The sequence below is a fragment of the Pinus tabuliformis genome, chromosome 5_2 (genome assembly GCF_031772625.1).
Source record: "Pinus tabuliformis cultivar Carrire ecotype Pingquan chromosome 5_2, CPIR1, whole genome shotgun sequence".
In the NCBI taxonomy this organism is placed as follows: Eukaryota; Viridiplantae; Streptophyta; class Pinopsida; order Pinales; family Pinaceae; genus Pinus; species Pinus tabuliformis.
In genome coordinates, this window is record NC_142306.1 from 578,038,885 (window position 1) to 578,064,213 (window position 25,329).

The 25,329-nt window shown below is 40.5% G+C and overlaps 1 protein-coding gene across 1 annotated transcript in view; it reads left to right on the forward strand.

Moving 5' to 3' along the window:
• Positions 1-2,928: 2,928 nt before the first annotated feature.
• LOC149160297 (succinate dehydrogenase subunit 5, mitochondrial-like) overlaps positions 2,929-25,329 on the forward strand; it is a 53,412-nt gene continuing 31,011 nt past the window's right edge. The window contains exons 1-2 of the mRNA XM_089436685.1: positions 2,929-3,363; positions 3,965-4,072. Coding sequence (XP_089292811.1) covers positions 3,989-4,072 — 84 coding nt within the window. The 5' untranslated portion in view covers positions 2,929-3,363; positions 3,965-3,988. The remainder of the gene's footprint in view (positions 3,364-3,964; positions 4,073-25,329) is intronic.

Sequence of the window (25,329 nt, forward strand, 5' to 3'; positions counted from 1 at the left end):
GCTTCTTCAGGAGTCATACCTTCCAAGATTTTATGAGGACTTCTATTTTGAATGGACACAATTGTTTGTGATGTCCCCCCCCATAAGAACAATGACAAAGTCCAAATCATGCATCATGGCTTTGACCGATTCATCAAAGGATCTGTTCTTTCATTCTAATACACCATTTTGTTGCGGATTATAGGGGACAATAAACTCCCTCTTAAGCCCATCCTGCTTGTAGAAAGCAACAAACTCCTTCAAGGTGTATTCTCCTCCATTATTAGATCTTAGTATCTTGATCTTCCTACCTTTAAAGTTTCCACTTCAACTTTGTATTCCTAGAACTTGTTGAATACCTCATCCTTAGTCTTAAAGAGAAATATTCATGTCTTACATGAGAAGTCATCAATAAATGTCACATAATACAACAAACCACCAAGCGATTTCATAGGCATCAGACCACATACATTGGAATGAATCAAGTCCAAAGCTTCCTTAGATCTATTGTCATTGTTTGGAAATGGTTTCTTGATGTTATTCCCAAGAGCACATCCTTTGCATATATAATCGTTCTTTATCTGTAGTTTAGGAACCCCTAACACTGTTTGACTTAACCCAATCAATGCTCTAAAATGAAGATGTTTATACCTTTGGTGCCATAACTCGCTTGAATTTATTTCATCATGTATTACTGTTTGTTCTGGTTGACTTACAAGTCTATACATTCTTCCATCATGAATCACAACAACCCTAGCATCATATATACTAGAGCCCTTGACCAAATGAGTACTATGTCATCCACAAAAGTAATTATATCTCTTTTATCTTCTAAACAAGAAACAAAGACAAGATTCTTTTTCAAACATGGTACATAAAGAACATTGTTGAGATGTACATTGTTACCAGATTCTAGCTCTATGGATGCCTTTCCAACCCCTTTGATTGCATAGCTGTTATTGTCTCCCAGTTCAACCCTTTGAGGCAACTTCCTTTCTTTCATGCTTGAAAGATTCCCATGCTCTTCGGTCACGCGCCTTGATACTCCACTATTGACGAACCACATGTCATTATCTTATGCAAAGGAACATCTTCTTTGAGGTATCAAGTTTTGCAATGTAGGGAACCAAAAGTATTCCTAATGCAATCCACTATGATGCTCATAACATTGATGTCATCCTCCTTGAACTTTTCTTTTCCTGCATCATCTTCTCGTTCAACAACTATTCCTTCACAATGTCCAACACCTTGTTCTTGGTAAGAAGAATATTTATTCTAACTTTCTAGGTGTTGAAATTAGATGCTCCCTCTAGCTTGTTTTCAGATTTCATGGAAGAAGCCATAGAAACCAATCTGCAAGAAGGAGTTAAATAAAATGCTCTTTAGGATTTTGTCAAAGTGATCTCAATGGTCCCTTCTTCCTTCACCAAAGCTTTAGTACCATGTTGATTTTCTAGTGCAATTAGGGTTAGCACAATATTTCTGAAATTCTGATAATTACTTTTGATGTAGATATTCTTTTAACTTATTTGATATATCATTAAGCAAAATTATACTTCATAAATTCAACCACAAAGAACAATAGAATATTAGAGATCACAACACACAAAAGAAGACACGATTTACCATGGGAAAACCCACCAAGGGGAAAAAACCAACAACCTTTTTCAATTGAGGATTTCTTCTTGTTCACTGAGAGACATACCTAGACCTATGGTAAAACTTGGTCTTCCCTCCAACTCAAACCTCCCAATTTGATCAAGCAATTCACTTTACTGATTTGCCCAAAAATTCAGCCTTTTGTGTCAGCTTTAGAAACTTGACTTTCTAAGGCTTTCGTGGCTTCTTCAGAAACTCATCTTATGTAACAAAAACTGCCCAGAAAATCTGCGAACTAGAAAAAGAGAGAGAAATTATCCATAGATGAGAGAGAGAGAGAGAGAGAGAGAGAGAGCGAGAGAGCGAGAGCAAGATAGATGAATTTCATCCTTCTTTTCGTTCTCCTTGTCCTTCACTTGCTTGCGTAGAAACTGTCTTGTGTGAGAAAATACAAATGCCCAAGTGAAGGAGGTCGAGCTGCCTTTATATAGTAGTCTAGATTGGGTGAATGGACATGTCTCTTGGCTAGGGCCGACTTGACTTGGAGGGAAGCCAACTTGTCACTTTTGGAGCCAAATTTTACATTTAAAAAATTCGAGTGTTCAACTTAAAAAAAAGTCACAATGAGACTTTGAATCAAAATAATTTTTCCTTTGACTCAAGCATTTATAAATATGCTTTATAATGATAAATATAATTACATCAAGTGACCAAATGTACATTATGAAGACCGACCATAATTATAGATTCAACAAAAATGATAATTAATAACAACCAAATGCATGGCAAAGATCAAATTGAATAACCCCGTTTCAAATAAAGGACAACTACTATGGAGTATCCACAATAAGAATACAAGACTAAGAAATTTGGAGAATTGCCTTCTCGTGAGGAAGCGAAGCAGTCCTTGAGACCGAGACTTATGCATTTAAGCCAACAAGTGGAAGACCATGATCTAATAGCCAAAATTCATTTTGCATAATCACTGTAGAGATAGATATAGCCCTGTGATTTGTAATTGTATCTATTGATCTGAGTAAGGTCTAGATAATCCCATCATAAAAACGAGACACAAGTGCAAAGTATTTGTTAGAAGCCATGGGAGGCAAAGTAAGCACTAGTGGGAGAGTCTCATCAAAGAAATCCTTGTATGGATAACACTCTGTTTGAACCTCAATACAAATGCTCAATTTACTAGCAAATATATTGACTTTAATTTTATTTGATCTCCATGCTTTTTAGAATTTCACCACTTTTGAATATATATATTTAATAAGTTCCTAAAGGATAGTTAAAAAATTATAAAACTTATTATTTTTTACCAAGTTTAATGCAACCCTCCTTTTTCCTGCTTAAAATTAAAAGTCGGACATTGCCGTTAACCTGCCATCTCACGGGTCTCGCATACTTGCTCTGTTATCTCCTGTAAACTGAATCGGCCGTGTGGAAAACTGTGGTGCTCCCTTGTAAACTGAGCGTGCAGTACCGAACTTCGAATTAGCGAATTAATTCACGAACGGAACTGAATTGCCGTATTTTCAATTTTTTTCTATTGCGATTGTGTTCTTCTTTTACCTGTCCAGTAATTTCAGGAACATTGGGGCCTGCGTTTACAGCAGCTCTCACACGCCCCAGCCAGCACTGCGATACCCTTACCTGCATCAGCGGCCTCCCTTGCCTGCATTAGTGGTTCCTGAAAGGTTTATTCAGCTCCGGCCATTCGCCCCGAGGTCTATCCGAGCGAGATCGAGTCCGTGGCAGGAGCATCGTTCTACAGTCCACAAGGTTTTTCCCCATTCTCATTCCTTTTGTTTCTTTTTTCTATTAAGATACCGTTCTTGACCGGCTAAAAAGTCGCAACATTGCCGGAATGCGTAGTAAGAAAACTGTGGAAAACTTTATTTCTATCTGTCGAATCTGTGAGCTTAGTGGAGTAAAGGGCTCGAAAACCGCTTCGTCAGATTTTTAGGTGTGGTTTGGTGAGTGGCAGTGGAATTCGGTTTTAGGGTTTTATAAGCAGCCTCATTCCCATGGCAAGGAAATCTCAGATTTTGTGGAAACAAATCACTGAGGCCAAGTCAAAATTGTTTTAGCAAACAATGAAACAAACAAAATAGGGAAGTGGATTTGGGTAAATGCAAAACAGAGAGTTTGATTGGATAAATGCAAAACTATATCAGGGTATTTAAATAAGAACAAAGCTGAGTGCCAAAATAAGATTTTAACTCCGTAGATCTCTTACCCGTACGTTGAGTGACTGATTTTTTTTCCGATGGGTATTCTTTTAAATTTTTAAAAATTTATGACCTATTTTACATGTAGGAGTCAACTACAATAAAAATTTCCAGTGGCCATTCTAATCATATGTTGTTAATCTGCTGTGTAGCTGGTTGTTGGAAGGCAGGGAGCAATGGCTAGTCTATTTGCAGCCAGGCTTGGTACATCCTCAAGGTTGAAGCCTGTACTAGCGCATCTTTCGCGAGCAAATATATTGGTGTGCTTTCCTTTCCATTCTCCATATCATCGATTTGATCTTTGCTACCTTTTTCTGTCATATTGGTGGCCCTGTTTACCATTTTCAAATGGAGGATACCTTTTGTAATTTTATTAACACACTTGCGATCCGTTTGTGTGTTGTGCATATTCTGGCTTTGATCTTTTCTCAGAAGGCCTCCATTTTTAGGATATACAATATGCACAACTTTCTTATTGCTGTATGATGTTTTCGAGAAAGCTTCGTTTGATTCTAGCGGAATGTTATTTATTTTTAATGTTTTTGCCAGTGGCCTTTGTGGAGGAATTGGTTGCCTTACCTTCGGGAAATTTGTTATGCCATATTTACCCGGATTTGGACATGACTGTCAAGGTTGCTGGGACCTCAACCCTGCGGTAGTTAAATCCGATGGTCGTTTGCACACTGCAGGTCACTGAGGGCTTTGAACCTAGAGTATTTTAATTTTTGATTCAACCGCTAGACTAGAACAATCAACCACTTGACTAGAACCACTTGACATGATCTTGGTGAACGTGGTTAAGCGAGCAAGGAGAAAATTACTAGTAATTGAAGAAATCAATTCTCATATCTGGGGATCAAACCAAAGGGCGATTTGGATCTTCCCTCAACAGGATATGTTCCTCACAAAAATACGTAACAGAATTTCTTGATCAATGTTTTTATCTAAATAATTTCCTTTGTGAGTTGGAAGTGCTTCAAAAATCATGCCCTGAAGCAATGCACCGCAAAGAATGGACTTCCTTTGGATTAGGTTACAACTACGAGGGTTGTATATTCTTGCCAAGATTGCTTAGGGCTTGAATCTTGGCCTCATCCTCTTCCCCTCTTTGCCCCGCCCTCCCTAACAAATAAAATAAGAACAAAGAGAGTGTTTTCGTGGTTTATAATATGTACAATAAGGCTTCATGGCATTCAAAACCTTGTATGCGTAGAACATTCAACATAAGAAGGATAACAATTTGATGGGATTTAATATTGTTTCTATTATTATTTCCATAGTTATGGCGATTTGGAAGGTCAAAGAATATTTTTGAGACCTGTAATTATTTCAAACATAGATTCTACTAGAAAACCACTCATTCTTGGCATTGCAAGAGAAGGCATTGGCAAGATACCGAACACTGTACATTTTTTGAGTATTCGTATAGCCATTCCTCCCAGTTCATCAAGAAAGAGAGAACTGCCAGAGAAGGCATTGGAAAGATACCGAACACTGTACATTTTTTGAGTATTCGTATAGCCATTCCTCCCAATTCATCAAGAAAGAGAGCATGTATCTTATCACAACTTGTTCCTGCAAAAAAAATGCAACACTGATTTCATTTTTCCTTTTTTGAGTGATCTTAAATGTGTTATTTCATTTTTGTAACATCTTGACCCATGAGATTGTATCATGATACTTTCTGGAAGTGATATATGATTGTCGAGGTTTCGGTCCCTAATAAATCTATACCGCTTTCATTGTAAATGTCATGATGAGTAAACTCTAATGATTAGTTCCTTGAATGTTTAAAAAAAACATTTTACGTATAGCTTTAAAACTTCGTAGTTTCTTGGCTTGTCTTGTATACTTCTATAGATTTGCAACTTTGTACTCCATGTTGGGAGGGGATCTCGAGGGTTGCTTGTAGAAACTTTTTTTGAAAGAAAGTATGTTGAATAATGTTTCTTTTTCATCTTTATTTTCTCATGTCTACTTTTTGAAAGCCAATCCTTTTCACTGCTCAAAATTGGTCTTGCATTACCTTGAGGAGTGCCTGTGGTGTGCCTCTCCCATACCTATAGTCGTGGTTTTTTTTTTTAATTACAAAAGTTGATGTTGATTTGGGGTAGCATTGGATGTGCTCTAGCCATGAAATCTCCAAGACCCAGAAACGGTTTGGGCAGATTCTACCGGTTTGGGAGATATTAAAGTAATTAATATTTTTAATGGAGTTCCTAAGTCTAAACTTAGGAAAAATAAAATATTAATGGGTTTAATATAAAACTGGGCTAGAAGGTTCCAAAAGATATGGATCAAGCCAAATCTAATCTTAGCTGTTGATTATAGATGTAATCTCGGCCGTTGAAAGACCAACATGAAAAGTATAAGAGGAGGCTTGAGGGTCAGTTGGAGAACACACCAGAGTGATCAGTCATTCGATTTTCTAGAGCGGCGTTTGCTAAGAAAAGTCGAATCAATGATCAGTTTGCAGCGAGGGGCAGTGAGTACTGGACAAAGAAGCAGAGATAGTGCCGAGAGACCAGCACAGAGGCAGACGTAGAAGCCAGAGCAAGCCACGTAGAGGCTAGAAGGGCTTGCGTAGTGCCTTAGAGGGCTGACGCAGAGGCTAGGAGGGTTGACGCAGTGCTTCAGTTGTGCTGGAGAGGGTTTTGTGGGGCAGATTTTCTGAATATCTGCTTTCGAATAGAGAAGTATTATTGCCGGTTATTTTTCTCTGTCAGGTGAGCTAGTTTGGTACCCAGTTGTAGTCAAGGATATACTGCATAATAAATAACCCTTAGAATTGCTGCACCGATTTTCCCAAGTTGGGTTTTTTCGGGGATGAGTTGTCCAAAAAATAACTGTCACTTGTGTGTTTGCTATTTCTTTCAGCTGTTGATCTGTAGATGGTTGACATTGTATTGCGTTTATTTCGATGTTTATATGTTTAAATAACTTGTTTGTAATTAACAATTAGGAGAAATAAACCAGAAGAATACAGATAAAATTTCTAACGGTTAGACTTAGAAATTTCAACTTGGTATCAGAGCGTGGTTGCAGATCACAGGAGAGCTAAAGGCATCAGCTGAAGTAGAGCAATTGCAACAGAAACAGCTGTCTCGAGTGACAAAAGCTGTTCCTTGCAGAAAGTGACAGAAGAAGGGTTGACGCAGAGGGATTGCGTCATTAGTCGGGGCCAGAGAGAGGCCAACGCAGAGGCTGAGGAGGGCAGAAAAGGCTCACGCAGAGACTAGGAGGGTTGACACGATTGGCTAGGGGAGCATTTGGGCCAGTGCTGGGATTGCACAGAGCTTAAAGGCTCAGTCCTTCAGTTGCTGGGGCATAGGAAGCTATGGGTAGATTGCGAGGAGTGAAGCTGGTGGGGTGCTATTGCTGCTGAGACAGAACAATACCTAACAGGGCAAAACCAAGGTAGAGGGAGTCGCTATAGAGGCAGATATCTAGTCAAGGAATTCGGATAAGTGTTGCAGGTGCATAGGAGACCGAAGAGGTGCAACTCGATGGTTGGCAGGCAGATTTCTAGGAGGGAAATTGAACATATAACTTTTAGACGGGAAGTAGCGACTCAGAGGGAGTCGAAGAGAGAACTTCTATAGGGAAGTAGAGACTCTGAGGAGTCAAAAGGAAGAGCAGAGAGATGGCGATGAATGGACTGAGAGATTAGGATAGGCTGGACGGGGCGTCCAACTTTGCGGTTTGGTGGAAGGCCAGGATCCTGTCCATTCTAGATAGACATCGCATCAAGGCCTTCACCTTGAGAATAGTGGCTATCCCAGTTGACCTGACTAATAATGAGAAGTACGAAGAGGCAATGACCAAGGGGAAATGCATCATCCTTGATGGGGTCAAGGATCATGTGGTCTAGCATATTGCCGAGAAGGAGACGACAAAGGAAATGTGGGACATCTTGAAGACGTTGTACCAGCATATTTTCGTGTAGAGGAAGATGTTACTTGAAGGAGATATGGGACCAACTGACTTCCATAGGGGCCACGCCGGATCAGGAGTTGATGGTGAGGACCACACTAAACACAGTCTCCGAGGAGTGGGAGACATTTGTCCAGAGCATACTGGGCAGGGTGAATCTTCTAGATTGGGAAGAATTGTGGGCGACTCTTCGCCAAGAAGAGATCAGACGACTGAGCAAGACGGGAAGTAGCAGCAAAGGAGTCCAGATCAAGAAGGAAGAGGAAGAGGATGCAGCTCTGGCATCTGCGGGAAAGCAGGAGAAGAGGAAGAAAAATGACCTCTCCAAGGTTAAGTGCTTCAACTGTGGGGAACTGGGGCATTATGCGAACCAGTGTTCGAGGAAGAAGAACAAGGGAGAGGCGTCTGACTCTAAGGCAGTGCCAGCGAAGGCGGAAAAGGAGGTAGAGGAGGATGACGATTGTGCCATGAGTGCTCATGTACCTCTAGAGAAGAGGTGGGGAGACATCGAGCTGTAGTCAGGAAGACTACAGGCAATGAGGGGCAAGATCCTTAAGGTACCCAAACTCTTGGATTATACCTTGCTACGGGAGCCCCAGAGAGAGTACTAGGACTGGCGGATGTCAGTAGAAATGGATGCGGATAAAGCGATAGAGAGTGCTACAGTGCAGGAGTCCCGGGTAGCACAGAGCTAGCAGGCTGCAGTAGTGCGAGAGGCACAGAGGAGGTTGCAACAGTGCAGGATGGCACAGAGAGGTTTGCAACGGTGTGAGAGGTAGGGAGTTGTTGCAGTAGCACAGAGGCAAAAGAGGGAGCACTTGATAGTGGCAGAGAGAGCTTCAACATCGGGAGTGTTTCTACCCTGACAGGGATGTTAGCAGTTGGGTGGATCAGTTACTTACTTCTCAGTAACTGAGTTGCAGTGCAATAGTGGTTAGCAGTAGCACAATGCAACATGATGAGAGGGGGTTGCAGTGCAGGTGCAATGTTGGGAGAAAGGACCAGCAGCAACACGAATGCAGAGGGAGCTGCCGTACGAATGCAACAGTGGCAGTGGCGGGGAGGCCTAGCATCAGCACAAGTACTGATGCCGTATAATCAGGGTGATGCTCAGTGTGGAGTTTTACTAGAGCACAATCCTCGCTAGGAGGGAGTGTTGATTTGGGGTAGCAACGAATGTGCTGTAGCCATGAAAATTGGTGGATAGGCTAAAGCACATGAGATCTCCAAGACCCAGAATGGTTTGGGCAGATTCTACCCAGTTTGGGAGATATTAAAATAATTAATATTTTTAATGGAGTTCCTAAGTCTAAACTTAGAAAAATAAAATATTAATGGGTATTAATATAAAACTGAGTTAGAAGGTTCCAAAAGACATGGAGCAAGCCAAATCTAATCTTTGTCGTTGATTAGAGATGTAATCTCGGCCATTGAAGGACTAACAGTAAAAGTATAAGAGGAGGCTTGAGGGTCAGTTGGAGAACACGCCAGAGTGATCAGTCATTCAATTTTCTATAACGGGGTTTGCTAAGAAAAGTCGAATTAGTGATCAGTTTGCAGCGAGGTTCAATGAGTATTGAACAAAGAGGTAGAGATAGTTTCGAGAGACCAGTGCAGAGGCAGAGAAGCAAACGTAGAAGCCAGAGCAGGCCATGCAAAGGCTAGTTGAGACTACCCAAAGGCTAGAAGGGCCTGCGTCATCCACGAGAGGGTAGCAGGGTTGACACAGAAGGCCGTAGAGGTTGTGCAGTGCCTCAGAGGGTTGATGCAGAGGGTTTTGAGGCTGACAAAGAGGCCAGGAGGGCTGACGCAATGCTTCAGTTGTGCTAGAGAGGGTTTTGTGGGGCAGATTTTCTGAATATCTGCTTCCGAATAGAGAGGTATTAGTGTCGGTTATTTTTCTTTGTCAGGTGAGCTAGTTTGGCACCCAGTTGTACTCAAGGATATACTGCATAATAAATAACCCTTAGAATTGCTGCATCGGTTTTCCCAAGTTGGGTTTTACTGGGGACGAGTTGTCCAAAAATAATGGTGTCACTTGTGTGCTTGCTATTTCTTTCAGCTGTTGATCTGTAGATGGTTGAGACTGTATTGTGTTTATTTCGATGTTTATATGTTTAAATAACTTGTTTGTAATTAACAAGTAGGAGAAATAAACCAGAAGAATATAGATAAAATTTCTAACGTTTAGACTTAGAAATTTCAACAGTTGATAGAATATTTCCAAAATTTCTATCAATTTTAGAGTGTTTAAAGTACAGGGATAAATTCTTTGTAATAAACAAAAAAAATTCTAGATAGAGCAGGGTAAATGATGAACATTCATAGGAGGTGCTGTTTGACAAAATATTTCACTAGTACCTTTTGCTCATACTAATCAGTGTGATTTTTTTACAAAATTTGATAGAAGATTTTCAGAATTTCAATCAATTCTAGAGTGTCGAAAGTACATGAATAGATTCTTTGGATAAACGAAAAAAATTATGGATAGTGTAGGGAAAACATTCATAGGAGGTGCCTTTTGACTCACATGATGCTTGGTTTTTGAGGAATTGACAAATACCATATCATGGGCAAGCTTGGAAGTGAACTTTAGTCATCTTCTTGCACATCATCATTTTTTTAACTGTCAACAATTTCATTTGTTTCCCTGGATTTTGAGTCCTGACGTTTCTTAATGTACCCATATGGGTTGACATTCCTTAAGATTTGTGAATATCCATATTCATCTAGGCCTCGTTAACCTCCAAAATGTTAATTGAAGTTAGAGACAGAAGAGTTTTGCTAAATTTAGCAGTGCACTATCTTTGGCAGAGGGACTCACAAGTGAAGCTAAAGGTGCAATTAGACTTTATCTTAGTTTTGACTTAGGAAAATTCTCTAATTTTCTTATAATCAAAAATAGTAAATCGAACTCGGTCATGCAAGGAGATTTAATCTTAGTTCAACTTTAGTTCAGTAAGATAGTTCGACTTGAGTTCAAGGAGTTGGTTTGACTTGTTCAAGGAGCCAATTTGGTTGAGTTGAGGAGCTAGTTCGATTCTTTAAAGAAGAGCGTAGATTTGGTAAATCACATGATTATGCACTAGCGAGAATTTGCGTGTTTTGAGCTTAGGAAAATAGTTCCAGATTAGTGCATGAGGTCAGAGAGAGCCAAAGTGCATCACTTGAGGAGGCCGAGATAGATTGTGCAAGGAGGTATTTCAGCTTGTACAATTGGTACAATTGTGCATGAGAGAGGTCGAGTTGATCAAGAGTGCAGATTTTTTCCAAGGAAGAAATCGAACTTTCTATTTAGGCAATAAAAAGTTACATTTGTAGGATGCATTTAAGCATTTAGAATACTGTATGTCCATAAGATAAACATAGAGTAAGTCATCTTTGGGTTGTTCGTAGAACTGTGTACTACTTGAGCACAAAAAACCAGAAACGAGCCAAGTCCAGTCCTCGGGCCTCCCCATTAGTGAGGAAAATGACCCAGATAGGAACATAGAAATTGTACAAAATTACAAAAATTAATGTTTCAAGAAAATATCATGTTATTGTCCGTTGTGAAAACAAACAATATAAAAAAAGAGACCATAGCTTGTGTAGAGAAAAAAACATTTTGAAAAAGGTCTTCCCCTTGCGATCAGGAAGTGTAGCTCTGTTGATCCGACACACAGATCTTGTCCTTATCAACTTCTGTTATGCGCCAATTACCCATGACCTGTTGCAGACCCTCCTTAGAAAGGAGGTATGCGACTGAGTTCTGCTCCCTGTAAATATGATAGACAGTAATAAAGTCAAAATTTTGTTTTAGATGTAAGACTTCTTCTAGTAACGAAATCGAAATATAATTTTGACATCTTTGTTCTCCATTAAACCATTTAACAACATTTTGTGAGTCTCCAAAAATCTGGACTGATCCCATCCTAATTTGAGTAAGCCAGCAAAGTAAAAGTTTCAAGGATTGAAGTTTCGCATAATTATTTGTTCTTGAGCCAAGGCCCATCGAAGCGTTTAAATTTTTTTGGTTGTTGATGTGGATGACAAGGCCCGCAACACATATGTTCTGTGGATCGAACGCACCATCAAAATAGGCCCATGGTATATCACCCTTGATCTGTTCGTCTCTTGTTTGCTTAGAAATCTTTACAGGATTTGGTAAGGGGATAAGAGCATAGATGGAGGCACTTTCTACAAAAATAGGGATGTGAGTAGGGACCAAATCCTTAAAGATGCTTCTGTTCCAAGCTAGCCAAATTCCCCATGAGACTATTAAATGGAGATTTTTGATATTTTCCTTCGGAACCTCATCCCACCCCACCATCTTTGCCAGGCATCACAAATGTTTTCCCCATTCCAAGTCTGAGTCTTCCTTAGTAATCTCAATGTTTCTTCCCAAGTTCTAATACTGAAGGGGTACTTTAAAAAAGGTGTTTTACTGATTCCTCCTTCCTTTTGCAGAGGGTGCACCAACTTGGACCCATCTTATTTCTTTTTTGTAGGTTATCCCATGTAGGGATTTTGTTCCTTAAGATACACTAGAAAAAGGGTCTTGATTTTGCAGGACTTTTTAATTTCCAGAGAGGTTTAAAGCACCACTCTGGTGCTCCCATGCCCTTCGTACCATTAGGTAACAATAGCCAAACTTTGGAGAATATTTTCTTGTGGGAGCATGGACCCATCTCAGCACATCCGGACAATCCCTTAGATGAACATTTGTTCTCTGGAGCTCTCTAATATAATTTTTCCATTCCTCTTTCCATTGGGGTTCCATTTGCAATTCCTCCGCTGATATCCATCCTTGTTGTCATATTGTTGACTGACCTGCCCTTGCAATCTGATTTAAGAAGACTAAGCCCTGCGTATGTTAGCATGTCATGACCTCTCTTGATAGGGCATACCCCTCATTGCATCCTACCCACAGGTCTACACCTAATATAAGCTTCTCTCCATTTCCAATGTGCCAAGCCAATCCTTCTTCTATGATCCTAAAGGATTCCAAAGTTGCCTTCCATACTACTGAAGCATGTGGAGACTTCTTTTCAGGATTCCTCAACCAGTCATCCATGGGTGTCAGATCTACATATTTCCTTTTGATGACTGTCGTCCACAGATACTCCATTGATATTAGCCTCTATATTTCCTTTTGATGACTGTCGTCCACAGATTCTCCATTGATATTAGCCTCCACCCTGATTTTGCTGCTAGTGAAGATGCAAAGGATGGAAGGTCTTTTATGCCCCATCCACCCCATTCCTTTGGTCTAGCTACTTTTTCCCAGGCCACCCATGGCAGCACTGAATCCTCCTTTGATACGGCCCACAGGAACCTACTGCATATTTTTCTTATTCGTGAGAGTATTCCTTTTGGGATCCATGTCAATGTAGTCCAGTACACAGGAATGGCCACAAGGACCAATTTAATGAAAACCAACCTCCCCGCTCTCGACAACCATTTATAACTTCAGTGTTTGATCCAATTTTCAATTTAAGCCACAAGCCAATACCAATCTTGTTTCTTGTATGAGTTCGGTTTAAGATAAAATCCTAGGTACTTGAAACTTTCCTTCATCGACTTTGCTTCAAAATGGAGGGCCGATGTAATCCTTAGATTTCAGTCCATGAGAAACCTTCTAGAATTAAAGATGATTTTTGAGCATTGATACACATGCCTGTAACTACTAGGAATAGATTAAGAGATGTTTTTATGTGCTGAATGTCACTTCTACTTCCGTCACTGAATAAAAGAATATCATCAACAAACAACAAATGAGTGATATGCAGGTTTATAGCAACTTCAATGCCTTTTAGATCTCCTCTTCTCTTCGCCTCCAGTATCAATTGATTGAGTCCTTCTGCCGCTAGTAAGAAAAGAAGGGGAGACAGTGGGCATTGTATCTAAGGCCTCTTTGACTGTGGAAGAGAGAGGATGCTGCCCCATTGATCAGGACAACAAAACTGACGTTTGAATAACATCCCATTACCCAGTTTATAAACTCAATGCTAAACCCCAGATGAGTCATTAGCGTACGAATATATAGCCAACTAATTCTGTCATACGCTTTGGAAGGATCAATATTTACAATTACAACTTTTTTCGAGCTTCGCTTATTACTATGCAGTGTCTCCTTTGCAATCCCAATTGCTTCATGGATCTGTCTGCCATCTAGGAATCCAAATTGCTTCTTGGATATGTTGCTTGAGAGAATAGACTTCAGATGGATTGCAATAACTTTTGCTATAATTTTATAGATATAGTTGCAAAGAGAGATGGGCTTAAATTCCTCAAAAGACGAGGGATCCTCCTATTTCGGGATTAAGGCTAGGGAGGTAGAGTTGAAGGGTTCATAAATTGATCCTTTATCCCGGGATTCCTCCACCACCCCAATAAGTTCATCCCCTATAAGCTCAAAAAAGAGATGGAAGAATTCCACTATCCAACCATCCGGTCTTGGGCTGCTGTCCCTTTGCATAGATTTTAGGACCCCTTCTACCTCCTCTTTTGACACAAGGGTCAGAAGTAGATCATTTTCCTCCTCCTTAGCATGCCAAGGAAAGATTTGGGCAACCCGGATCACCTTTGCTATTGAGTCTGCTTTTGGTGCTTTAAATAGATTTTTGAAATGATTCCTTCCCAATGAGGCTAGATCGGCAAAAGATTTTGCAGTTTTTCCTTCCTCCGTTTTTAACCCCCAGATTGTATTTGTATTTTTCCTCCCTTTAGCATAGTTCTGATTTTTTTTTGAGTTTTTGTCCCTTGCAACTAGGGCCAAACTCAATTTGGGTCTTCTTATTCATGGCAGCTGATATTTTTCTTGGATTCCTCTCATTGAGAGGTGTAGGATTGATCTAATGATCATCTGATTTCGACAAGTATTCATGGAGATATGAATTTATTTGTGTTATGGGACAATACGTCAAGGTCGGCCAGCAACCAAATTTCCCCCACTTGAGGTCAATGTTTTAGTATAAAAGGAGGTGGCTTGTTAGTCATTTGAGTAACAAACATTTTCTCTTGTGATCCCTTCCTCTCCACTCGTTTGGGTCTTAGTGGAAGGAAGAGTCACTAAGAGTATATGCTGCCATAGAATGAGTGCCCTAAGCATCTACGTTGCCCTAATAGAGAATCCTATATGCTGTCATGAAATGCCTAATTCCTATACGCTGTTATGGAACCTAAATTCTATACGCTGTCATGAAATGAGCCTAAATCCTATACGTTGTCATGGAAGGGATGCCTAAACTATACACTGTCATCCTTATGTTAAACACTGTCCAAAAGAAGTCTATACGCTGTCCTAAAAACAGAGAGCCGCATAAGGGTATTAACTGCACCAATGTCTTGGGTTTAGGTGCAGTCATGACCATGTGTAAGGACGCAGCAACAGGTTGATATTCTCGACATATATATCTTAGTATAACAATGATCTAGCAGCAGTCATGATATACATTGATCATGATGAAGACTAGACAGTGAATAGCAGACTATGTATATGTATATGTATTACAACCTCGCCATAACTTTAAAGGTGTAATAGGTCTCGGAGATGTACAAGAGATCCTAGGCATACCTATGAATGGAGACAGACAATCTCAAGAGGTATCATTCGGATCTAGTATGATGCAGTGTTGATGTACTTCCAGGAATAGTAACAATCTTAGCCTTGATACAATACATCGTCTCACTAATACAATACATCGTCTCACTCTACAGTAAGGCACAGGCACAAGCTATGATCTTGAAGTTGAAGATCATGATCTCAATGAAGGTTACATCAGTGGTAACCTCTGAAACAATGCAACACAGTGATGATGGACATGGTGATGGTGCAGCATAGTGCACAGTGACAGTGGTGCAACACAGTGATGTATAGTGCAACATGATGCAACACAGTGATGATGGACATGGTGATGGTGCAGCATAGTGCACAGTGACAATGGTGCAACACAGTGATGCATAGTGCAATATGGTGCAACACAGTGATGATGGACATGGTGATGGTGCAGCATAGTGCACAGTGACAATGGTGCAACATGGTGTAGCACAATGATGCATAGTGCAGCATTGTGCAGCATGGTGTAGCACAATGATGATGGACATGGTGATGGTGTAGCATGGTGCAACACAGTGATGATGGACATGGTATGATGGTGCAGCACAGTGATAGGTACAACTACCTCATGTGACATCTTCTTAGAGAAGATCTTTGCTCTTAATTTTGATAAGTCAAAATGTTGACTTCTGATGTATATGTACTATCTCCCCCTCTGCTGAACTATTGAAGAACACATAAGAAGAATTGATCAAGGGTTCCCCCACATTGGGGTTTGTCCCTGGCTGGTGCCACATCTTGTGTCCTCTTGTCCTGGATTTTCTTCTGCTACCTATGTTTATGTTCTATCAATTTACTTTAATGTTGATGTGATTGCTAATCTGGAAAAGATACTGAACTAACTGTAAAATTGAAATAAATTGCTCTAAGCATAGAACATACCTAAAATTAACAATGTTGCTCTACTTTTTAGCCTCCACTACTCTTCCCTATCATTTAGTATTTTCCTTCTTTCTGTTTTCAATTATTTAATCCTTTCCCTCTTCTCCACCGTCTCATATCTGTCCATTTCCAGACTCTCTAATAGATCTAAGCTTCTTAGCTTTTGCCCAGTCTATGGTTTCCTTCTACATTTGCTTTAAGTTCTCCATGAAGGATTGAGCTAAAAACAACCCCTGTTCTCTAGTCAAAGGTCTCCATGTAGCTTTAACCAACTTATTGTACGAGTCTTCCTTGAGCCATGCCGGGTTGAATTTAAATGGGGACCTCGGTTTTTCATTAGGCCCTTTCATTTCTAATAGGATAGGAAGGTGGTCCGAATCTCCTCCTTCACCCACCCAGTGTCTGAAGCAAGGAATCCTAGATGCCAGATCCTCTTTTAGCAGAAAACGGTCCAATCTCTTAGCTACCTTGGCCTCCCCCACTCTCTTGTTCCTCCAAGTGGGTGTGGATTTTAACAGATTTATATCTAATAGGTTGCCAGAGCGAATCTTGTTCAAAAAGGAATCTGCTAGGGGGTCAGCTTGTGCTAAAGGGCTCCAGGTTTTTGACAAACCAAGGGAGAAGTTTAGATGCCCCCCCACCACCAAATTCAGGTTATTCATAATGGATTTAGAGAAAAGATTATTCCAAAATGAAACCCTGTCCTGACATGACCCATAAATATTTAAAAGTAATAATTCTGAACATAGCTCCTGGGAATAGACCTCAGCCCCCAATATTAGATCTGATCCCCAGGAATTTATTAACTTCATACTGTAATCTTTGACTCCCAGAGCCAAACCCCCAGATCTTCCTTTGGCATGTATAGTCATGAAAATGCATCCCGTTAGCATTTTGTTAAGAGCCATTTTGATCTCCTCTCCCGCTCCAAGAGTTTCTTGGAGCATGATAACATCAAGATAGTAAAAATGGAACAGAGTCTTAAGTGCTAATTTTTTAGAGGCACTCTTGAAACCTCGACAATTAAAAGACAACACAATCATTTAGTCACTCGAGATGGGGCCTGCGCTGCTCTAAGCGTCCCTTGTAATGATAATTATTTCCCGTCTACTATGTCGATTTTTGCTCTTTGATGAACCTTTGAAAGGTTAGACTTCCTTCCTCTGGTCTTTCGTGGTCCAACCCAAATCTGAGGGCCTCCCAAACCACCCACAACTCCTTGAGAAATTCTGTTCTTTTCTCGAGGGCGGAGGTTATAAGGGGATTTCTCAGCAATTTTCTCATAAGGGGTTGAGGATACATGGCTGAGAGACAAGGGATGGTTCAAATGAATATCCAGAATAGAAGTGATAATACTATCTAGGGCATCGGATACAGAATCAACATGCATATTTTCCAAAGAAAAAGGCCTCGAAGGACTAGCCTCGGGATTGAATTGAGTAGAGATATAAAGGATTTTTTAATAGAAGGAAAGGAAGAAGAGACAGGACCCTCCAACTGCGCCACAGGGACTGTGGCACCTCTCTCCTCCAACTCTTCCCAAACAATCTCTCGAGGCTGTACCTGCTCCTGCACGACCACTTCCTCCATATGTACTTCTTAGGTTTCCTGAATTTCAATCAACACTTGTTCTCCTTCTTGCCTGATCCCCATTTCTTTTGCTTGTGCCAATTCCTTTGCTTCTCTGCATGGCCTTTCTGCATTTCCTACCTCTCCTCTATGTCTTCTTCTCCTTTTGAACCCTAGGGGACAATCCCTTGCTAAATGACCATGTTTATGGCACCTGTGATAGCGGAAAGGGAGCTGTTCGTAATCTATGATCTGGGTGTAAGATAGATCTTTGTATTTAAGGTGTATTTGCTCTGCCAGTCCCTCCCTTGGATCTAGCTTTACCAGTATACGAGCTAGTCTCTTATCCCTTGTTTCTAGAAATGACATGTCTGCCTCGCCTCTAGCAAAAGACCCAAGGTATTTCCAATGGCTCTGAACACCTCCTCCGTCCAAAATTGCAGAGGGAGTCCCGGAAGGCGAACCCATACCAGAATCTCTGCCACCTTTTCTCTCTGAGCATCGAAGAGAGGATTCCACCTTTTGAATAAGATTGGCGCTCTACCAAAGCGCTAGTTTCGCCTCATTACCCATTCAAGAGTTTCTCCCTTACTGAATTTAATCATAAACCAACCCCTAGCTAAAGTGGTCACTTCGACTTGTTGGTCCGACACCTCCTTCCATGCTTTGGATATCCATTTTGATATATAATTTGCAGATAATTTTTTCCCTTTCGCTCTCTCGACCAGAGTCACTTCTGCGGCTTCCATGACCTTATCGATCTGAATGTCGACTCCAAGAACCAAATTCGGGCGTATCTCCTTTTTCTTGACTAGCTTCCCTTTCTTCCCCTTCGCCCCTGTATTCCTGTTCCTCCCTTCTTCCCCTGCCTTTGACCAATCCTCCCTCTCATTTATTCCTTTTTCGGAGAGCGGCCCTAATTGCCTCTTTGCTATACAACTCCTATTGATGTTGGCCCTAACTACCGAGGGCTACCCCGCCTCTCCAGAAAGAAACGAAAGGTCCCCCACCTCTTGGCGTGGTAAGACCTGGGTACCTTCCTCTTCAAGCGCCACCGGGCTAGACCCAAGTCTTCCTCCCTTATATTTCCCTATGAGATCCACTGATACTTCGGTTGACTTTTTGAAATGTCCCCTGAAACCATGTAGTGGGGCTTCTTCTGTTACCTCCTCCGGAGTAGGGTTTCCATGATAGGTTTTGGACTCTCTAGTCTTCTGGTTCAGTGGGCTCTTGCATGCAAGAGAACTATCAAGCAGTTACCCCCTTACTACTTCCAGGTGTCCCAAATCCGCTATCAAACACGATTTTAACCCCTCATTGCCCCTAATGCTGCCACTGATGATAATATCTTCAAGTCCTCCAAAAACCAGACCCGATGTATAAAAATAAGTAGGGTTTTTTAGACTTACTTCACTTCCCACTGTTGCCTCTGCTGCACAGGCCGCCGAGAAATGTGCTGGCTCCTGCCTCTCTTCAAGATCCTTGTCAGAACCCCATACCTTTGCCTTTGATTCACAGAGCGCATCCTAAAGAAACCCTAATTTGCCTTCCTGGCTCCAATCCACTACCGAGCCTCTCTTCTTCCTTGCTGGAAGCCTGCTTGGATGAATAACCTTCTCTATATTCTACTTAGTAATATGAAACCCCCAAACTGACAGGATATCCTTCGGTTTGGCTCCAGGTCGACAAAATCCTGTTGTTTGACCATTCAACCATCCCTCAAGAGATTGTAGATTTGTGTGTTGAGGAACAAAGAATCAGAAGGGAAATTTTCCTAGTATTTTTTGTATTCAAATCCTAGGATTTTGCTGAGCAGATTAATAAAACACACAAGAGGCAAGTTTTCCCCAGTTGGGGCTTGGGTATTATTGGTGTATTGTTTATTGTGTGCTTGTGTCTTCGTAACTTTGTTTTTCACTGCTATTATTTGTTAGAATACTCAAGATATTTAGTAAGTGATTTTGCAGTTCAGTTTTCAGTTCTTGCATCTCAGAATACTTGTTAAATTAGTAGTTGAGTATTAGAAAACTAAGACAAAATTGGTAACCCATAGGAGGAAACTTTTCTCCTATATTTGACAGGCAACCAACCAACAACCCTTGACATTCACTTCTTGATGATGATATGCCATATGCCTTTGTCTTGTGCATCAGCCATACACCTCTCACCATTTGACATTCCTCTTAAATGAAGGTGGGCTACTACTCAATAGGTACTTTGATAATTTTGCAATCGGTTGTTTATACTTGATGTTTTGGGCATTTAGTATGGATAAAGGGGTGATATGGAAAATTGATGGTCTTGACTGTAATTATGTTCTCTCACCTTACTAGGTGGGTTCATCTTTAGCCCTAGTTCAGTGGGACCTCCATGAGCCCTTAGGGTTATTGGAGGGGTACTATTTGGAAAACCTGGATTGATGTAGCATGCTTATTCTCCCTTACACCATACCTAACACTTCCCATTTCACCTTATGAGCCTTTTATACCATCTCCATTCTTTGGGTCTAACTTGTCATTGGTTCATTGGGATTTGGCACCCTCTTATTCACATCCTTGAGTAGGGCCGGAAAACATTGCCTTGGAGGTCGATGTAGCTAAAAGATTGGAAAAGAATAATATGACCACAATGAAAGAAAAACAAAATCAAAATGCAAAAGATGGTAGGGACATAAGTTAGTGCATGGGCAAAAGCCTAGCATAAGCTCTATCTTCCTCATTAGCCATCACTCGATTCCTAATCACTTGATGCTCTATCTCATCAAAAGGAACCCTTGCATGTCCCAACCCTTATGAGCAATAAACTGCCTCAAGGGGTATAATTAAATGCTATATCACAAAGAGCAAGCTTTGATCCTTGAGCTATGCATTGTAATAAAAAGCATTATAAAAAAGTAAAAGGCACACTGGAGGGGTGGAAAAGGCAAGTTGAGCAAGGTAACTCATGCCTCCACGATTGTTCCCTCCATTACATCTATACACAGGATGTGGACTCCCATTAGTCAGTCCCTTCAAAAGCCAAATCGAAGACAGAAGAAGATCGAAAGTGTCGTTACTCCAAGAAGTTATGCTAAGGTAATCAATGACAAGGATCAATAAAGGACTGAACCTCCTCCAAGAAAGAATGTCTTCAGAAGATCAACATCATCAAGACAAGCCATCTCATCCAGGTACACTCATATATTTCCTGGTAGTTGTTATTCATGCACAAAATTTGGACATAAGGCTAGAGATTGCAAAGCTTATTACAAGGATGATTGTCAAGGTCATTACTAAAACCCTGGAAGTAAGTTTGCAGGAACACAAGACAAATATCCAAATGGCATCTTCAACAAAAAGTATATGTCAGTCGCGTCGTCATTCAGGTATCATGTAGAATGCTTCAAATACCATAACTATCAGGGACAAGAAGGTTTGGAGAAGAAAACAAAAGCAAGAAGAACAGGTGAATGAAGAAATCTCAGAGGTCATGCTATCAGAATTTGTAAAGTCGCAAGACCATGATAAATCTACAGGTAGAAAGGAAGATGTCAAGGTTGAGAATGACCCTGTAGCAGAGCAGGTTCATATATCATTCTAAACAATTGAGCTTGGAGACTCCCAATCCTGTGAATGTTGAGGAAGGGGAGTCTAAGTAGCAGCGATTACGAAATTGAAAATCTATCTTTCAGGTAGTTTAATTTGGGAAGGCTGATTCACAGTGGTTTGATGACAAATTTGTGGAATGTCTCGCGTCAGATAAGTTGATTTATTTAGATACAATTCAGTGGTTCATGATTGTATAAGTATGTATTCAAGCAAGAATATGTATTGTAGCAGATTTGAAGAAGTCGTCAGAACAATAAAGAGGCAGATTAGTTAGCATTGTGAGTCATGGACAATTTATGGCACTTCAAGATCGAGTTCGTAAGAATTACAGGACTCGTTATCATTGTCATAGAGGTGAATTTTTTAGTAAAGCACATTGACAGGTGGAATCAGCCAGTGGCAAGCCATGAAAGGTACAACATGACAGGGGGAGAGAAATAATCAAAGGAAGAAAGGCAAATTGCAAGAAGACAAAGGGAGATACTTTGTCAGGGGGAGTTACTCTTTTCCATTGATGTTAAATGGGGAGAGAAATCAAGAGAAGAAGAATAGAAGCATGGAGACAAGGGGAGTATGTGTGTTGCCATCAGGGGGAGATTGTTGGATGGTGTTGTCATTGATGTCAAGTCAATCTTTGAACACTTTTAATGTACATAATTGGATTACAATAATTGGAAGTACCAATGGACAAGAAGCCCTAAAAGAGACGGAAAGGGAGCCTTAATCTTAATGCCCCACTCTTGTTGAGGAAAATGAATGTGAAGGACAATGAAGGCCATTATAGGCTGAGTACTCATCATGCTGTTTCTAACAGTAAGTGGCACGCCACATAACTCCTCATGGTTGAGGAGATATGCCTTCTCAAAGTTGAAGCCCCGAAAGTGTGGTCATGGCGCCCAAATCTGAATGGTGTTGGTCCAAAATTTTTGCCTTAAAATCAAATAAATTTCATTAAATAAATGATGTTTATGGGTCTTGGCTGTTTCAAATTATTTGCCAAGTCAACCCTCAAAAAGAGACATTCTTTGTGAATTCGATTTCCAAAGAAGGTTTATAGTCCGTCGTACAAAAATTAAATTTATAGAATTATATGTTTACATGAAATCAGGTCGACTCCATGGGTTTAAGGGAAATTTGGCCCACCTCTTGACCTCCCCTCCTTGTGTATATAATATATAGGGCATTTAGTTGCCCTCCAAAAAAGCAAGCATTTTCAAGCATTATCTTGTCTCAAATTTTTTGAGGCCAGGGCAACACGCATGCTGAAGGAGATCGAGTTTTCTAAGGGTTTTGGTGCTTTATTGTGTATCTTTTTCATGGTATTTTTTGCTTTGGCAGAGTCGAGTTCTTGAGGCTTATTCTTTGAGTCAAAATTCAGACTTCTGAGGCACAATTTCGTCTAGTCTGAGGCCAATCTGAGGTAGTCTTTGCCCCCCCTTCTGAGGCATTTTTCAGCCTGCCTGAGGCCCATTTATTAGGGGAATTTCGACCTGTGGAAGGTTCTGGTCTGAGGCAAATCAAATGTCTGTTCCAAAGCCTTTTTTGAGGCCTATTTCGAACCTATCTGAGGCAAAAGTAAAGGCATACAATCGCTTGTCTATGGCAGATCTGAGGGCACCTATTAAGTGTAATATTTGGTCTGCTCTGAGGTCTCTCCTGAGAAAATTTTGACCGCATAAGACTTGATCTGAGGTCTGTTTTAGGGCCATTAGGATCCTGAGAGAGGGCCACATTAATTCCACTGTAGCCACGGTGTAATAGAGTTGAAAAAGCCTATTTTAGGCCACAAAAGAAGGTCTGCAAGCCATAGGAGAAGGCCACAATTAGGATACCTAATTTGGATCTATTGAAAATTGGATATATGTGTGGGTAAATCGAGCTTTCATATTGTTGAAGAATCTAGGGCAATTTAGGTCAATAAGATTCTTCTCGCCGTGATAACTATTTGTGAGGTATTTTTAACTTTTCTTATTAGCACAATCTTCGCTTGTTATTTCTCAATCATCAAATAGTTACCAAAACAAAAGAGACAAGAACACAAGATGTTGGCTTTCTGCCAGGGCCAAAACCTCTCACTCTTTGAGAGGAAAACCGCACAAAATTTTTCTTATAGAGATTCCAATTGACGAATACCAAGACCATGACCCTTGACCTATTAGGCCACTCCAAGACCAAGACACCAATCCTCTTCTTTGTCACTGTTGAGATCATCATCATTGCTGCAACACTGAGGCCATCACTACTGCACCACCGAGATCTTCATTACTGCAATATCAAGGCCATCACTGAGATCATTACTGTTGCAACACTGCTGCACCTTCATAGAGATCTTTTATCATAACAATGAGATCTTATACTGAGATATGTACATATAGGAGTGCTGCATCTAGATACACTGAGATCATGACCTTCCATCAAGATCATGACTATGTCTATATGATTACTTCTATGCTGAGATTATAACTGTATTTAGAATGTATGCATGTATGCTGAGACAGAGTGTGTCACTGTGGGATCACTGATATCCTCATCATCCGAGACTGTGACTGTGTCTAGAGTATGCCGAGAGTGTATTACTGAGAGATCTTCATCACACATATGCCGAGACTGTGACTGCGTCTTAGTATGCCGAGACAGTGCTCATTAAGACTGTGAGGAGGCCGAGACATCACCTCTGTGATACCCATCTGAAAAACACAGAGATCCTTCTCCATCCGAAACCATGAACTACCGTACTCATCCGAAATTTCACAGGATCCGAGTTCCTGAGCCTCTCCTTTTGCACAGACCCTAGCTGGGTATTTCTAGTAGTTAGTCTCCATAATAAGCCGACATGAGATAGTGAACTGTTGTGTCTTCGTTATATGAGTCAACACGAGTTCCTTTCTGCATTTAGAGGCCGACATAAGAAGAGGACTGTGTGCTTGTCATTGGAGGGCTATTTGACAATGTTTAAGACTCAAATACATTTGATACATGCCCATGAAGGGTTCTTCATACATGACATTGACTCTTTGACCTTTAAGATAAAATCCTAAGGCTCTCAATGGGAGCCATCTATACATAAAAATTCTTATTCATGAAACCCATGAAGCAAGCATAATAATAAATTCATTTTCTTGTTTACAAAAATCATAATTACAATGTCATTATGAAGACCGAACCTAGTTACACTTTCTTCAACACATATCAGGGCTGAAGTCAACACCAAGTCTAGGCCATTTAGGCCACAGAGGAAGGGGACTTTTGAAGGTTATTAAGGCCTAGTTTGACTTGGTTGCAAAATAACCAAGCTTGAACCAAGTGCATGACATTTATATTGTTCTAATCTTGATCAAATCACTTGAGGTTCTGTAGCATGTCTGTAGCTCTGGGGTTGATTGTCTATGTGTGACTGAATTTGTTTGATTGGATTCCTATTGCACTGTTCGTGAAGGCTAGAAACAACTGATGTTTCATTTGACATGTTTGCTTCATTGATGTTGTTGTTGCCCTTTCTATGCTTAATGAAGATGTGATTTATAGGAAGGTCTTAGCGCATGGTGACCCATTTAGTGTTGGCCTGGTAATTATGAAGACAAGACTGTTAGACTCTTACATTGATCACTATTGAAAGGTAGATTAATAGTTTTTATGGTGTAGATCTCTGACATTGTTTGTACTGGAGCTGAGTGATACATTTTAGGAGTACTGTTGTTTATATGCACAGTGTTATTAATGTTGTTAGTGAGACTGAGTATGGGTTCTATACTGCTGTTGTGGCAAGATTGTGCTTGTTTCTGATCTTAGGGGTTTATTGCTGAAGCTATTAAGAATGAAAAAGTGTTGATGGTTGCTTACTGAATTGAGGATTAAATTGTCATGGCTGGTGCTCATTTTGAGTTTAGCACATATTGATGCCATGTATAACTGAGTTGGTATACTGCTAGGGTTTGTATTGCAGAAA